General features: G+C 46.1%; 1 protein-coding gene across 1 annotated transcript; it reads left to right on the top strand.

Annotated features, from left to right (window-relative positions):
* Positions 1-43: 43 nt before the first annotated feature.
* On the top strand, positions 44-10489 carry CSUI_002994 (uncharacterized protein). The gene is made up of 2 exons (XM_068063192.1): positions 44-2228; positions 3047-10489. The coding sequence occupies exons 1-2, from the start codon at positions 1296-1298 to the stop codon at positions 4931-4933; spliced, it is 2820 nt and encodes a 939-aa protein (XP_067924838.1). The 5' UTR covers positions 44-1295; the 3' UTR covers positions 4934-10489.
* The last annotated feature ends 2477 nt before the right edge of the window (positions 10490-12966 follow it).

The following is a 12966-nucleotide window of genomic DNA, read 5'->3' as shown; positions in this document are numbered from 1 at the left end:
AGTCGGCTCATTTCTCTCTTTCCTCCTTCCTTCTTTTTCAGAACTCCAGGACATTTTGTTCGTCTGCCTTTCCTTTTCTTTGTCTTTTTTGTCTTTTCATGCGTGGTTACTTCATTCAGGCCGAAGGCAGCGGGCTAGTCGCAGTAACAAGCGCCGCATGGAAGGCTGGGTTACCCGATTACACATGGACGGGTGATTTTTCTTCTCTCTCCATGACCTGTTCACACATCGTTCTCCATCTATTCCTTCATCATTACGGGAGCGTAGCTAGCCATTGAGAGTTTCTCTGTTCAAGGTTTTCAGCAGGGCAGAAGTGAAGAAAATGAGTAGTAGGTCCGGGGTGAGAACGTGTCCCCTCTCTGCTGTCACATCCCCTACTGCTGATCCATTTTCTGTGATCCCCTCATCTTCATTCCTCATTCAGCCCACGTCGTCTTCCTCGTCATTTTCTGTCGGAGAGCTTTCTTGCCATCGGATGAGGCTTGGAGATACTTTTCTTAACAGCCGTAGCACGACCAACTTCGCTGGTCATAGCGGTAGGAACCGGGAGGAGGTCTTGTTTTTGTCTACTAGCCGAAGAGGAGGACGGCGCCCTATGAGGAAGTCTCTTGAGTCTTCTTCGCTGCAGAGCTTTTCGATTTCTTAGCGATGTCTCTTTCTGGGGGGCCGTAGTTGCGCCGCTGCTCTTCGTGCTTGAGCTGAAGTCGTCGGGGTGTACATAGACAGCTCGTAAACAAAGGAAGGAGGGAAGGAGAAGCGAGCGTCCGCTGAAGTGATGATGGTCGTAGTCGTGGAGTGAGAAGAGGGAAGAACCAACAGATAGAAAGTTTGAACTCACACCATCCAAGAGACGGGTGAAGACTGAGAATTTTTTGTGTTGTTCTCCTTCTACTGTTTTTTTCACGGCTTCTAATCAGAAGGTCAGGGAAGGTCATGGTTGGAGAGAAACAAAGAATTCTCCTTTCTTGTCAAAGACGTTTAACAGAGAGAGAAAGAGATTGTATAGCGAGGGGGAAGTGGCGTCTTGAAAACGGTCTGTTTTTGGCGAGTTCAGATCTTCTGTTGCGCGGATGGCATCTGCTAGCGACAAAAGATAGACGAAGGTATATGTGTAAGAGGAAAGGTAGATGATTCTTCGTATTATTATGATCAGGTGTCTAATGTTCTAGTCAGTCATTTTCAACAAGAACCGTCATTTTGGAGAAAGTAACTCTGTCTTGCGGGGGTTTCTATCATAAAGAGAGCATCATTCCTTCATCCATTCATTGATATAAACAGGACTGAGAAAGACGAAAATGAGTAGAAGGAGTCGAGAAAGAGGTGTGCTGTATGGAGAAGGCGACAGCCTCTGGAAAACACCTCTATGTGCTTCGGTCTATCATCACACGGATGCTGGGGGGGCCGAAGAAGATGAAGATTTCCTCTTCCGGAGAGACAGCCACGAACTCAGGAGACGGTTGTGGTGGAGTGAGGATGACGACGGAGAAGAGGACTGTCTCTCCTTCCAAAACACCCTTCTTCCTCCTGCTCTTCTTGTGAAGGAGTCGTCCAGGAGTAGAAAGAGGTTCGACGCGCAACAGAGAAGAAGAGGGAAGACCGTGGAACGAGAGACAAGAGAACCAAATGACAAGACAGAAGAGGGAAGGGACAGGAGAGAAATAAGAAGGATGGCTTATCGAGATCAGAGAGGAATGTTGAATCTCGAAAACAATCATGTTAGAAGTGATGATGTTTCGTCGAGGCATTCAAGAGAGAGTAACCTCTTCTATGCCACTTCATCTTCTTCACTCTTTACGTCTCCTTTATTTTCATCTCTGTTACCTCCTCCAGTTGTCTCTTCTTCTGAAGGTTCGTTGGGGGTGTCTCCTTTATCTGCAAGTGCCCGTCAAGAAGCATCGACGATTGTCTCTCCACCATCGATTCATGTAGAGGTGAGTGGCAATCGAACCCACTTAGAAGCCCTCGCGAATGGCGGGTTTGTTTGGAGAGCCGATGATGAAGAGGACGAGGAAGAAGAAGAAAGACGGATGATCCGGAGTGATTTCCAAGAAAACAGTGGTCGTGCGAGAGAAGGAAGCGGAGGAGAAGCAAGGGAACAACGGCGGCAATCAGAACGAGGAAGAGAGAGTAGAAGAATCAGGCGTACTTTAGCAAGCTTACCTTCGTATTGTTTACAGGCTGAAGACATTCTCTCGACAATAGAAGCTGTCCAAAGACCTTCTCTCCTAGTACGTCGTTTCGCTCCATATGTAGACGTCGATCTTTTATCTGAGCTAATGTTACATCCTTTCTGAGTTTGGATTCTTTATCCGAGTGTTTCTTTTGTAGAGATAGGTCGATGCCAGTTGGTGTGTGTATGTCTACACTGATCTTTTCTCATCACCTTCGCGGAGTACCGTCGTGGCGTGGTTGTTCTTCCTTTTCAATGGTATACCTATGGTCCTATTCGACTCCCGTCTTGTCTCTGCGTAGAAGGGACGGAGACTGTATAAAGGGGGGGAATGGATTGTAGGAAGGAAGGACAGCTAGTGGTAACACTCGTGCTTTGTAGACATCCGTATAAGCCTCTACGCAGGTGGAGATATCATCTGTCACATTTACTACGTACATATAGTAGGAGTAGCTGTGGGGTGTTTGAATACTCAGTAAGTAAGGGCAGTATATGGCCTGAGTGTACATCCGAGAGGGCGAGTGCCTAATAGAGCGAACAAGGCATTTCATTCCTTAGTCTCCTCATTCGTCATTCTTGCCTATCGACGGTTTACACCCGGTCATGGTACCTCTGAATACTCCATCTAGTTGTACGGAAACAGTTGTGAAAAGAGGCGACTAGATACTCCATCGTCTTGTTAGGATTCATGCGCACAAGAAAGATGTCTTCTTGTAGTGTGTTCTTGTCCTTTATGTGAAGTGTTTTCTTCTTGTACTAACATCTTCACCAGACTATCCTTTCTTCTGATAGAGATGGATCGACGGGGGTTGACATTTTGAGGTCGCGCGTCTGTCTCTCTGTATGGGTGTCTTTCTTTCTTTTCTCTTTCTTCAGACTCGTCTTCGCGGTTTAGAGCTGAGAAGCTTTGTGATAGATGATCAGCATTTCTTTGAGTCTCTCCTTCACCATCTAATAGCCTTACCTCGTTCTGAGCGCCCCCCCCTTCAAGTCTTGCGGATTCAAGACTATGAAAATGAAGATATTTCAAGCTTCTTAGGTCAGTCACAGAAGCACATGTTCTTCGGCGCGGAGGCTGAGGCCCAGAGAAGGAGGTTTCGTGTGTTTGAGTCAGGCAACTCTGATCTAGAAGAGCTCGCGGAAGAAGACAGTGATGAGGTGGAGGAGGAGACAGGCACAGACACCAAGGAAGAAGAGCGAAGTGTGGAGGAGGAGGAGAAGGGAGATGGTGTGCGGAGTAGCCCTAGTCATTTCAGAGACGATAAGAGAGGAGTAGGGGGAAGAAGGGGAATCATCAAGAGAGGCAGGTCTGCCTTCTGTTGCTGCAAGATCTGTCGACGTACTCGTACAGCAAGGAGAGGCAGATCTCTCTTGTTCAAGAAGAAAGAGGGGGGAAGTCAGGAAGTGAAGAACGTGGAACGAAGACGAAGAAGAGAGAAGCAAAGAGACCAAGGAACAGAAGTCTTCGAAGAGGTAGAGAAAGAGATAGGGGATGAGGAATACTTTGAAGAGAAGAAAGAAAACACAAATAAGTCTTCTGACTTGGAACCGCCACCTTCTCCTCGTGTGAATCCATGTCCATCTCCCTATCCGTTTGATGATTGTTCTTCGTCTCCTTACCTGTCGTCAGATTTCTCACTTCCACCTCCTATGTGGGATTATGAGAAACCGTTCTTCTTCTATTTCGCTTCGTCTTGTTCTCCCCCTCCTTCCCATTGTCCTCCTCCGCCTGTGTCTTTTCTAGTGATTCCTCGCATGATGCAAAGAAATCTCAAGTGTTTACTTCATCACTTCCCGGAGATCAATCGGATCGAACTGTCTTTTCCTTCGAAGAAGTTCTTTCCTTCTCAAGAGCATATTTTGGATTTCCTCGGCCCTTTTGCTGTCTTTCTTGAAGCGTTCAATTTCGACTTAGACCCTGTGCACCTTCAGGTTGTTCTTCGCGGCTGTCCTTGCTGCTCTCAAGAAGTAGAAGAAGAAAGAGAAAGACGGCGCGCAACTGGGCGGAGAAGAGGAGTGGAGAGACGAAGAGAGGAGACAAGTGGGAGAGACGGGGAAAGGGATCGAGTGAGAACCGGAGAAGTGAATGACCACAGTAGTAAAGGGGAGAGAAAGCAGGGTCCTGTAAGACAGAAGAAGAAGACAAGGAAATCTCTCTTACCTACAAAGAAACAACCTTCACTCCGCTGTTACTTGTCTCCTTGTTCTGGTAGTCTTTCTCATCATCGCCAGCAATGCCTCAGGCGTATGCTACGCGATGAACTAAATGTCTTCTATGTCGGCGAACAAGACATCAACAACCGATTCAAGAAGTTCGAAAACGACCAATTTCTTCTAGGGTATCCTTCTCACCATCCTCCTTATGTTTGTCTTGTCTGTGACGAAGAACAGTTGAATGAAGATGGCAATCAGCATACAATTGCGAATGATGATGTTGATAATAGTACAGAAGACATTGAGAAGAGAAGTGCGATTTATGCACAGATTTATAGTGAATACCGGGAAAGTGTAAGGAGACGCGAGGCGGTTGTTGAGAAACATCGAAAGGCTCTGAAGGTGAATTCACCGTGTCGAAATTTCCTCGCATGCAGAGAGCAGGGTTCTCTATCTAAAGAGACGACACCATTATCGTCATCCTCAGGGCGCCGGTACGTTTTGCTCGGATTCGTGTTGAAGGAAATCGTCTTTCTCCGTAAAAACAGTCCTTCCCCCACGCAGCCTCTGTCACCGTCATCTGACGTCGCTCCGCTAGCACAGGAGTAATTGTACGTGGATGGAAGTCAAAGGGAAGAGGGGTATACGATAGAATCCCCTGGTGTTCATGCGTGAATTAGTCTATCTCCGTATGTTCGTTTTCCGCAGTTTTCGTGTGTGGTCTACCATCCGCAGTGAATCCATAGAAGAATCGTATATCAGCGGCTTCACGAAGGACGGTCAGGAGGGGGAAGAGACTGAAGGGTAGAAGTAGAGAAAAGCACACAGACAGGGAAGATGTGTGTGGTGATGGTCAGATCGTGTTTCTTCGCCTACCTGTGGAAGTGAGTCAGGCAGGAAAAGAGATGAGCGCCTAGAACGGTGGGAAGGAAGAAGAAAGGATGCCACTTTTCTCTAGTCATTTTCCCCATGTTTATCGTGAAACGGAAAACGAATCAGGAAGTAAATAATTGACTGGCGTTTTAGTTCAGGTTTATATACACCAGCTGTCGAGAGAGGTCATCGTGTTTTTCCGCACGCGACGTGGCTGGCTCGGTGCATGTACACCTCATCTTTAAGCGGTGTATATACACCTCATGTTTAAGCAGGTGTATGTACACCTCATGTTTAACAAGGTGTACACACACTCTATGTTTAGCGAGATGTATGTACACCGTGTATCAGTTGTAGTACACCCCGTATTAGTTCAGGTGTATGTACACCCCTGTGGAAAGGGGAAGTTTTTTGTTGTTTTTTTCTTCATCATTCTTGGCACTCAAGATGTAGCCGTGAATACAGTGTTGCTTTCTTTTTTTCATTCGACGAGAATTCGCTTCTAAGTATCTAACGCCTCAGTGTGTGGTTTTCCCTCCGTCGCTACGACGGCGATAAGCGACGCACATCTACTTGCTTTTGATTCTCTCTACCTCCGCATGTCGAAACGAGGGGGACGGGGGTGGGCAGCGAATGAGAATACGATGGTCGTGTTTGCTTTGAATTTGTTTTTCCGCGCGGTTTTCATGCTCAGCAGGATCGTCATTGTTTTCATCGGCGTTGAGTCATGGAGCATATTTTTTCATATTTTTTTGAACCTACCTCTATGCATGAGTATCAGTGTATGCATAACACGCACATATCGTACATGCGTCTTCGTATGTCCAGGTGGTTATTGGTTGATCTGTCGTACAGTCATTTGTCCCTCGAACGCATGCATACATACCTGCATGCATCTAGAGAAACATGTAGTGTATCAAGACGACATTTTTATACGTCGCCTGTGGTAGTGATGTCAAGACAGACAGATGTGCGATATGCGAGCAGAAGCGAGTTCGTTCGAGGTGCGACGAGGGGGTCAGGAGACCCACCCATATAATCGTGCAAGTATTTGTCCGCCTGCGTTTGCTGATAACCATGCTGATCGAAAGAATGTATTGACCCAATCGATTGATTGATTGATAATTGAGCTGAGGTGAAGTGATATTACTAATTAGTGAGTGAGAGTGAGTGAGCGCGAACAGCAGGACAAGGGGCCGGTTATCAGAGGAGTGCGTACCCTGAACTGTATGTACAGCTTGATAAGCAGCAGCCTCTCTATTTCCCCCCCTCCAGCCTCCTCTCTCTCCTCCGCCATCTATAGTCGGTGAATGCTTAAATTCTCAACCTTCCTTCTCTCTTTTTCTTCTCTCTCCGTGTACTGTATAAGGAGTTTCTTTTTTCTCTTGATGCGCACATGGGTTTCTATTTATTTTTCCGCTGTGGCAGTTATGATACGGATCGATGAATAGCGGCACGCAATTTCCCCGCGCTCAAGTGTTCAAATACTAAGAAATCAGGGCCCCCTGAGGTCGTTGGTATGAAGAAATTGATAAGGAGAAGAGATTCTTTTTGAAAAGGGTTCAGAGGGAGAGATGGAAGTAGAGAGCCGTGCTAGCTCCGATTTTTCCTTCGCAGTTGAAATACAAATATGAATGTGGAGAATGGCTTGACATTGTCCTTAGCGTGTAGTGTTTTTTGATGTGCATTTTCTATCCATATGCATTTTTAGTTTATGGAGGTACGTGTCCGTATATCTGCCTACATCATACATCATGTCTCTATCTTCTACGGCGACGCTAGTCATCCCGTTCTAGTAATGGATTTGGCCAAGGTTATAGACGTCATGGCCCGCAGCAGGAGTCGCTTTGACAGAGGTGTCTTGGGTGCGCTGGAATGGATGTACACCCGAAACACCATGTCTTTACCATCGATCGGTTCATCTTCTTTGGTGCTTCTCTTGTCTTGTCTTTACCATTACTGCCTGCATTCTCTCCTTCCTTTTCGCCATCACACTTTTCTTTCTCAACGATATCTCTCTGCCTGGAGTGCGTGACTTAACGAGTGAACTTCCAGTCATCAGCGGGGTTGGTTCCGTTTGCTCAAGACACTTGTTGCATGCATGCATGCGTTGTCGTGAGGATTCTTTCTTACGTCAACCAGGTGTGTAAGAAAGGAGCAAGGAAGGAGAGTGGACAACAGTTGAAAGGCGTGTACCATGTATGTAGGATAGGATCATCTGATATAGTGAGAGGAGGGGGCATGACAAGCTAGCATCGATCTTGAAGTGTACATAACCTTCTCTTCTCTCAAGTCTCTTCATGAGTCGCTATCATCGTTCCTATATCTACGTGTATATCCATCTATCTCTTTGTGCACGACGTATATATGATTCGGTGTGCATCCGTATGCATTGCCTAACCCGAAAGTAGTCATATTTTTCGATCTATACAAGGTACATGTACATACATGCAACGGCATGTTCGCATATACACGTGTATAGTAAGGTGTATGTAGATGTCTACAGCAGCCGTTATTTTCTTCGATGTGTATATGATAAGTTCACGTACCGCATGTGCGCATCCTGGACTCTCGCACATGTATCATATATACATAAAAGTACAGGTATACGTATATATATTTATTTACGTATCCGTACTTTTCTACGTGTATTCTATATATATATATGTGCATATATATGTAATGTATGTACGTGGTGTGCATGTATCTATAAACTGGCTCATATCAGTGTCGAAGAAGTGAGTACTTGGTTGACTCGTCGGTGGATAGCGACGGAGGGACTTCGCGTACTACTGTGGCCCGTCAGATCAGTCCTCTTTTCCAAGTGAACGGAGAAATGAATGATGACGTACGCTGTACATATATATATATAAACAGATCCGTGGTTGGGTGATTTCTCCTTCACCACATCGTCAGAGAAAGAGAGAAAGCAGAACAAGAGACTTTTTTGCAGAATGGCAGTCAAAGAAAAAACAAGACTGTGTTCTTTTCCTGTCTTCCTTTTTATCATCTGTCTGTCTCTCTATCTTGCGTTCGTGTGCGTGAGTGAGGAAGAGAGCCCACCCCCGAGGGGTCGGTCAGTGAGTGAGTAGTATTGGTAGGAGTGTAGTGCTTCGGCTCACTCCTTCAAGAAGGGAGATTTGTCCATGTATTTTTACTATGTCATTGCAAGTCTGTGTTTTCTTCCTATCGTTCGTTCTCTCGTACATCCACTGGCATGTGTAAAGTCATACCAACGGTGGTTGTACTACTACTACTATTCGCAGTAGTATTTTTTCTATTCTGATTCGATTGCTTTTCTTTCGAGAGAGCGAGTCGATCGGCCGACCCACCCACCCATCTGGCGTGTCTCTGGGAGCGGCAGAGGGTGGATCAGATAATCCATTCTTTCATGTGTGTTGGCGGAATGGCTGAATGAGCGATGTGTCTCATCTGGGAGCTGCCGTCTGTGTAGATATGATTTCTGTTATGTCTCGCCTCCACAGCGTGACTGAGAAAGAGAAAGAAAGAAAGGAAGATGAAGGAAAAGGAAGAACTTTGGAAGGGGGCGAGAAGGATTTGTATGAGTCGTGATGGCTAGTCGGCGGGATGTCAACAACGCTTTCACTCACTCTCGTACCTCCTGTGCTGCTGACGGCTATTATCACGAGTGCAAGCTACCCGGACTATTTACCTACCCTTGGTAGTAGTCATCTGATCAGTCTACTATGTGCATTCGTCTACTACGCGTTTACCTCTTGGGGTGCTCGGTAAGTAGCAGTAGTCAGAAAGTGGAGTAAGTAATCAAGTAGAGCCGTACGTTGTTGTATATGTATTCCAAGTGTGGATGTTGAGTTCTCTTCGCTAAAAGAAATGTACCTTGTGTTAAGGAACGGATGAAAGAGAATTTTGAGAATGAGAAAGTAACAAGAAGGAAGGGGGAGGAGGAGGACGAGGGATCTTATGATAATCGATGTCAATTCATCCATTCATCATCACGATCATATGTCTGTACAGAAGAACACCAGATGGTGATGGATCGAAACAACATTGGTTGATACATGTATGCATGCAAACATACACATATCTGTTTATGTATCTGTGTACACTGAACGATAGATAGGATAGAGGGGGATCTCGAAACGGACGAGTCCAATGAATCTTGACGTTGTACATGAACGAAGCAGAAGTACGTGAACAAGGAGTTCATATCCAGTAAGGAGATCAAAAGAACAACACCCGATCGATGATGATTTCATCGTACATACATAGGCAGAAGCAGAACCACTCACTTACAATCGCCGTCAAAGGCATAGAAGCCATTGATAGGATTGTCGAAAGAAATGATCATCGTGATGATGCTGATGGCGATGTGCGGATGTTGTTATAGTAGATTGATACCCTTCGACTCTCCGGTGAAACATGTCGTTGCCGAGTTGAACATGCCCTGCCTTTTCCGCTGACCTCGTCACCATCATTCTCCGGGGCCCTCCTTGGTCGTGGTCTACCTCGTTTTTTATCCTTGTTTGCATCATCTTCGTCCCCCTCTCTATATCTCTCTTCCTCTTCCATCGTTGTCTTGTTTTCTTCTTTGCGAAGCGAGAGGGAGAGAAGAGAGGGAGAGAGAGGAGATTGATTGATCCATGGTGGATCATGGTCTACTATATGCATACATGTCTTCGTTCTTTTTTCTTCCACAGAGCCTACGTTCTGGTTGCGTACTATACTAATGTCTTCTCTCTTTGCTGCCGTCACTTCTCGTTTCCCCTCCTTCATGATCTTTTTTTTCTTTTTCTCACGACCATGGTGGCTGCGAAAATATGGTGACTATACGACGAATATCGTGATTGTATTCGTGTGATGACGACCAACAACAAGAACTCCCAGCGAGAAAGGGAAAAGCGAGGGAGGAGAGGGGGGGCTGGGGGGAAGGGCAGCAGGGTGAGAGGAGTGGTTGTCGTGCATGCATGCAGTCGTCGTGATTCTTGTAGGTTGATCTCATACTGTGAGGTCTCTAGTTGCCGTTATATGCGATACGATGAACGTCACCCACTTCCTCACTCGCGTCCTTGAAGAAGGTTAGTAGTGGTGACGATCATGATGATGTCTTGACCCAAGCCAGGAGAAGCAGAACAACCCGCCGTGAGAGATCGATCATCTTGTTGCTTTTTATGGAAGTCGATTGACTCGGTGTTTGATCCATTGATTGATTTCGACAGATAACAGATATGTGAACCTTCCGCTTGTAAAACACCTGTTTTTTTCTCGTGAGAAACATTCGATGCGACAAGAATAATAAGAATGATTATTATGGTGATGAGGCAACAACAAGGAAAAAACAACGAAGGCCAGCTAGCCAAAGGCATCTGCCTCTTCAGGTGACGGAAGGCATTCTGACAGAAGGCAGACATCCGTGGAGGAGAGAGCGACAGTCAGAGTAGTAACTTTAGTACGTCCCTCTCTCTCCACCTTCGTATTTGCAAAATCCTGCTGGTAAGGATACGCGAACCTACGATGTAGAGGAGTATGGTACAGGCGGGAATGTTTCAGCGGCCAGGTAGTGCTATCCGTACATGTTCACGCGACGGCGGCATCTGCTGGCATCGACTGTCTAGCTCTTCGAGAATCTGGCTGAGAATGCACGTAGTCAATGGGTAGAGCGTCTAGTGGTGGAGAGCTGGACAGACGATAAATAGGGATGACTCGTACTATAGGAGGAGGCAGACATATACTCGTCTCTAACGATGCCACGACAGTGGGTGATCCTCTCCCGGTGACAGTATAGATCTCTCTCCCGTCGAATCAGACAGACAGATAGAAATGATGGTGCCCGTAGAGAGGAAGCGAGTTTGTATTCAAGGAGACAAGGAGAAGAATGATGATGATAATACACGCGGCTTGTGAGTTGATCCGTCCCGAGCTACGGGCTCATAGATGGTTTTCTCGTCGATATATGACTTACTTCTGCGGAGATACTATTGGACGCAAACGCGAAGAGAAGAATATTCAGAGATTTTCTGAGATCCACGTGGTTTGGGTCTGGTTGTGTTTGCCAAGCGAACTACTTCCGAGAGGGAGACAACGGAGTAGCTAAATGTGCTGCTCGCTCATCCAACGACGCAGTGAGTGTGTCGTCATCCCTCCGAGCTATCTCTCGTCCTTCTTTCCTGTCACGATAACCTCCACGCGTAAGCTCACTCTTTCTCCTGTCAAATTGATTGCGTGCGCTCCACCCACCAGACATTCACTCGCTTCTCTTGTTTCTCTGAAACTCTCTCTCCCTTCTTCTCATTCAGTCACAGGGGTAGTCGTGGTAAGATTGCTACTGAAAGTAGCTAACTATAATAAAGACGTCCTTTCACCGCTAGGATTTCAACACCAGCGTAAGCGTGTATGCATGCATCCCTCTGCCGTCTCGTCTTCCTGTAGACATCTACAAGGGAGCGACGCGCTCAATCATAGGTATGGATCATCTCTTTATGTTGTTCTCACGCTTGAGAAGTTTCCGTGTCTACACAGAAGAAACACAATCATTCAACAGACCTCACCCCTCTCTAACGCGGTGCCCCCAGCGAAAAAAAGACGAAAAGAACGCAGACATACAGAGGGAACTTACGGCGAGCAGAGGGCAGGAAGGAAGCCGAGTCTCCTACGGAAACATTCTATTCATTCAGTCCACAGCTACTACGTTGACAAGTCGCTGGCATCAAGTTTTTTGACTACCTAGAACTACCCATCTCTCCCTATATAGAAAAAGAGAATCTCTCTCGGAAGAGGGAGAGAGTCAAAGAGAAAAAAGGAACGGCCGTTATTATAGCTATGTGTTTTTTGATTAAGCACATCACCCAACCTGCTTGTCCCACACGGGAGAGCGGACATAATGAAGTCAAGAGATGGATACGATAGATACGATAAAGAGATCATCACGCGCCCGATACGTCTCGGTAATCTTTCTTCATTCGCCCTCATCATCATTCATACCGATCTCGTAGACTATTCATACATTCATAAATACACCCACACTGTCTGTCACACCCACGCACTGCACACAACACCTCTCCCACAGCTTGTCCGCCTCCTCTTCCTCCTCCTCCTCGTCTCCCTTCATCGCATGCGGCCCATGCAGTCGACGGAACGAAAGAAGAAAGAAGTATCACGAATGAAGATGACAGGTGGAAATCTATTCTACTTATGAAAACAGAGGCCATTGCTTGCTGATCCTTCCCTCTTCTTCATATCTATACAACTCCCATGGCTCCACAGAGCGGCATTACGTACGTCTCTTCTTGGCATATCCTCCCCGAGACACCGACCATCTCTGTCTCTCCATAGTAAAACGGTACGACGCATTACAAGAGTTTACCTCAACCAGATGAAGAGAAAAAACAGATGAAGATGAAATGAAATTTGCAATGATATTGATAGCCTTCCATAGGAGGGGGAAAGGACAGAACTCAGTCACGACTATTCTCCCTCCTACAAAGGTATCATACTCCATAAGACACCACGCATATCTGAACTTCGAACGACTAGGAAGGTTTCTTCGCAGCCGTCCTGGAGGAAAGATAGAAAGAAACAGAGATAGAGACGACAACAACCGCGCCATCACTCCCACAGATATCCCTTCATGAAATGTTTCCGCCTATCTATATGTTCGTCATTCATAGAATCTTTTGATACACACCTGTAGTCACAAACAACGTGAAGACAAGTTCTCATGCTATAGGAATCTGTCTCCACTCCATATCATGATGCTGATGATTAAAGAAGAGTTATGAAGCTTCACCTTT

This window comes from Cystoisospora suis (genome assembly GCF_002600585.1).
Source record: "Cystoisospora suis strain Wien I chromosome Unknown contig_1260, whole genome shotgun sequence".
Taxonomy (NCBI): domain Eukaryota; phylum Apicomplexa; class Conoidasida; order Eucoccidiorida; family Sarcocystidae; genus Cystoisospora; species Cystoisospora suis.
This window is presented reverse-complemented; position numbering and strand designations above follow the sequence as displayed.

Bases quoted from the DNA above. Each gene is read 5' to 3' on its own strand.
- CSUI_002994 (XM_068063192.1), top strand. From the start codon at position 1,296: ATGAGTAGAAGGAGTCGAGAAAGAGGTGTGCTGTATGGAGAAGGCGAC. The intron at 2,229-3,046 runs GTACGTCGTTTC...CTCTTTCTTCAG, and splicing joins TCCAAAGACCTTCTCTCCTA to ACTCGTCTTCGCGGTTTAGA.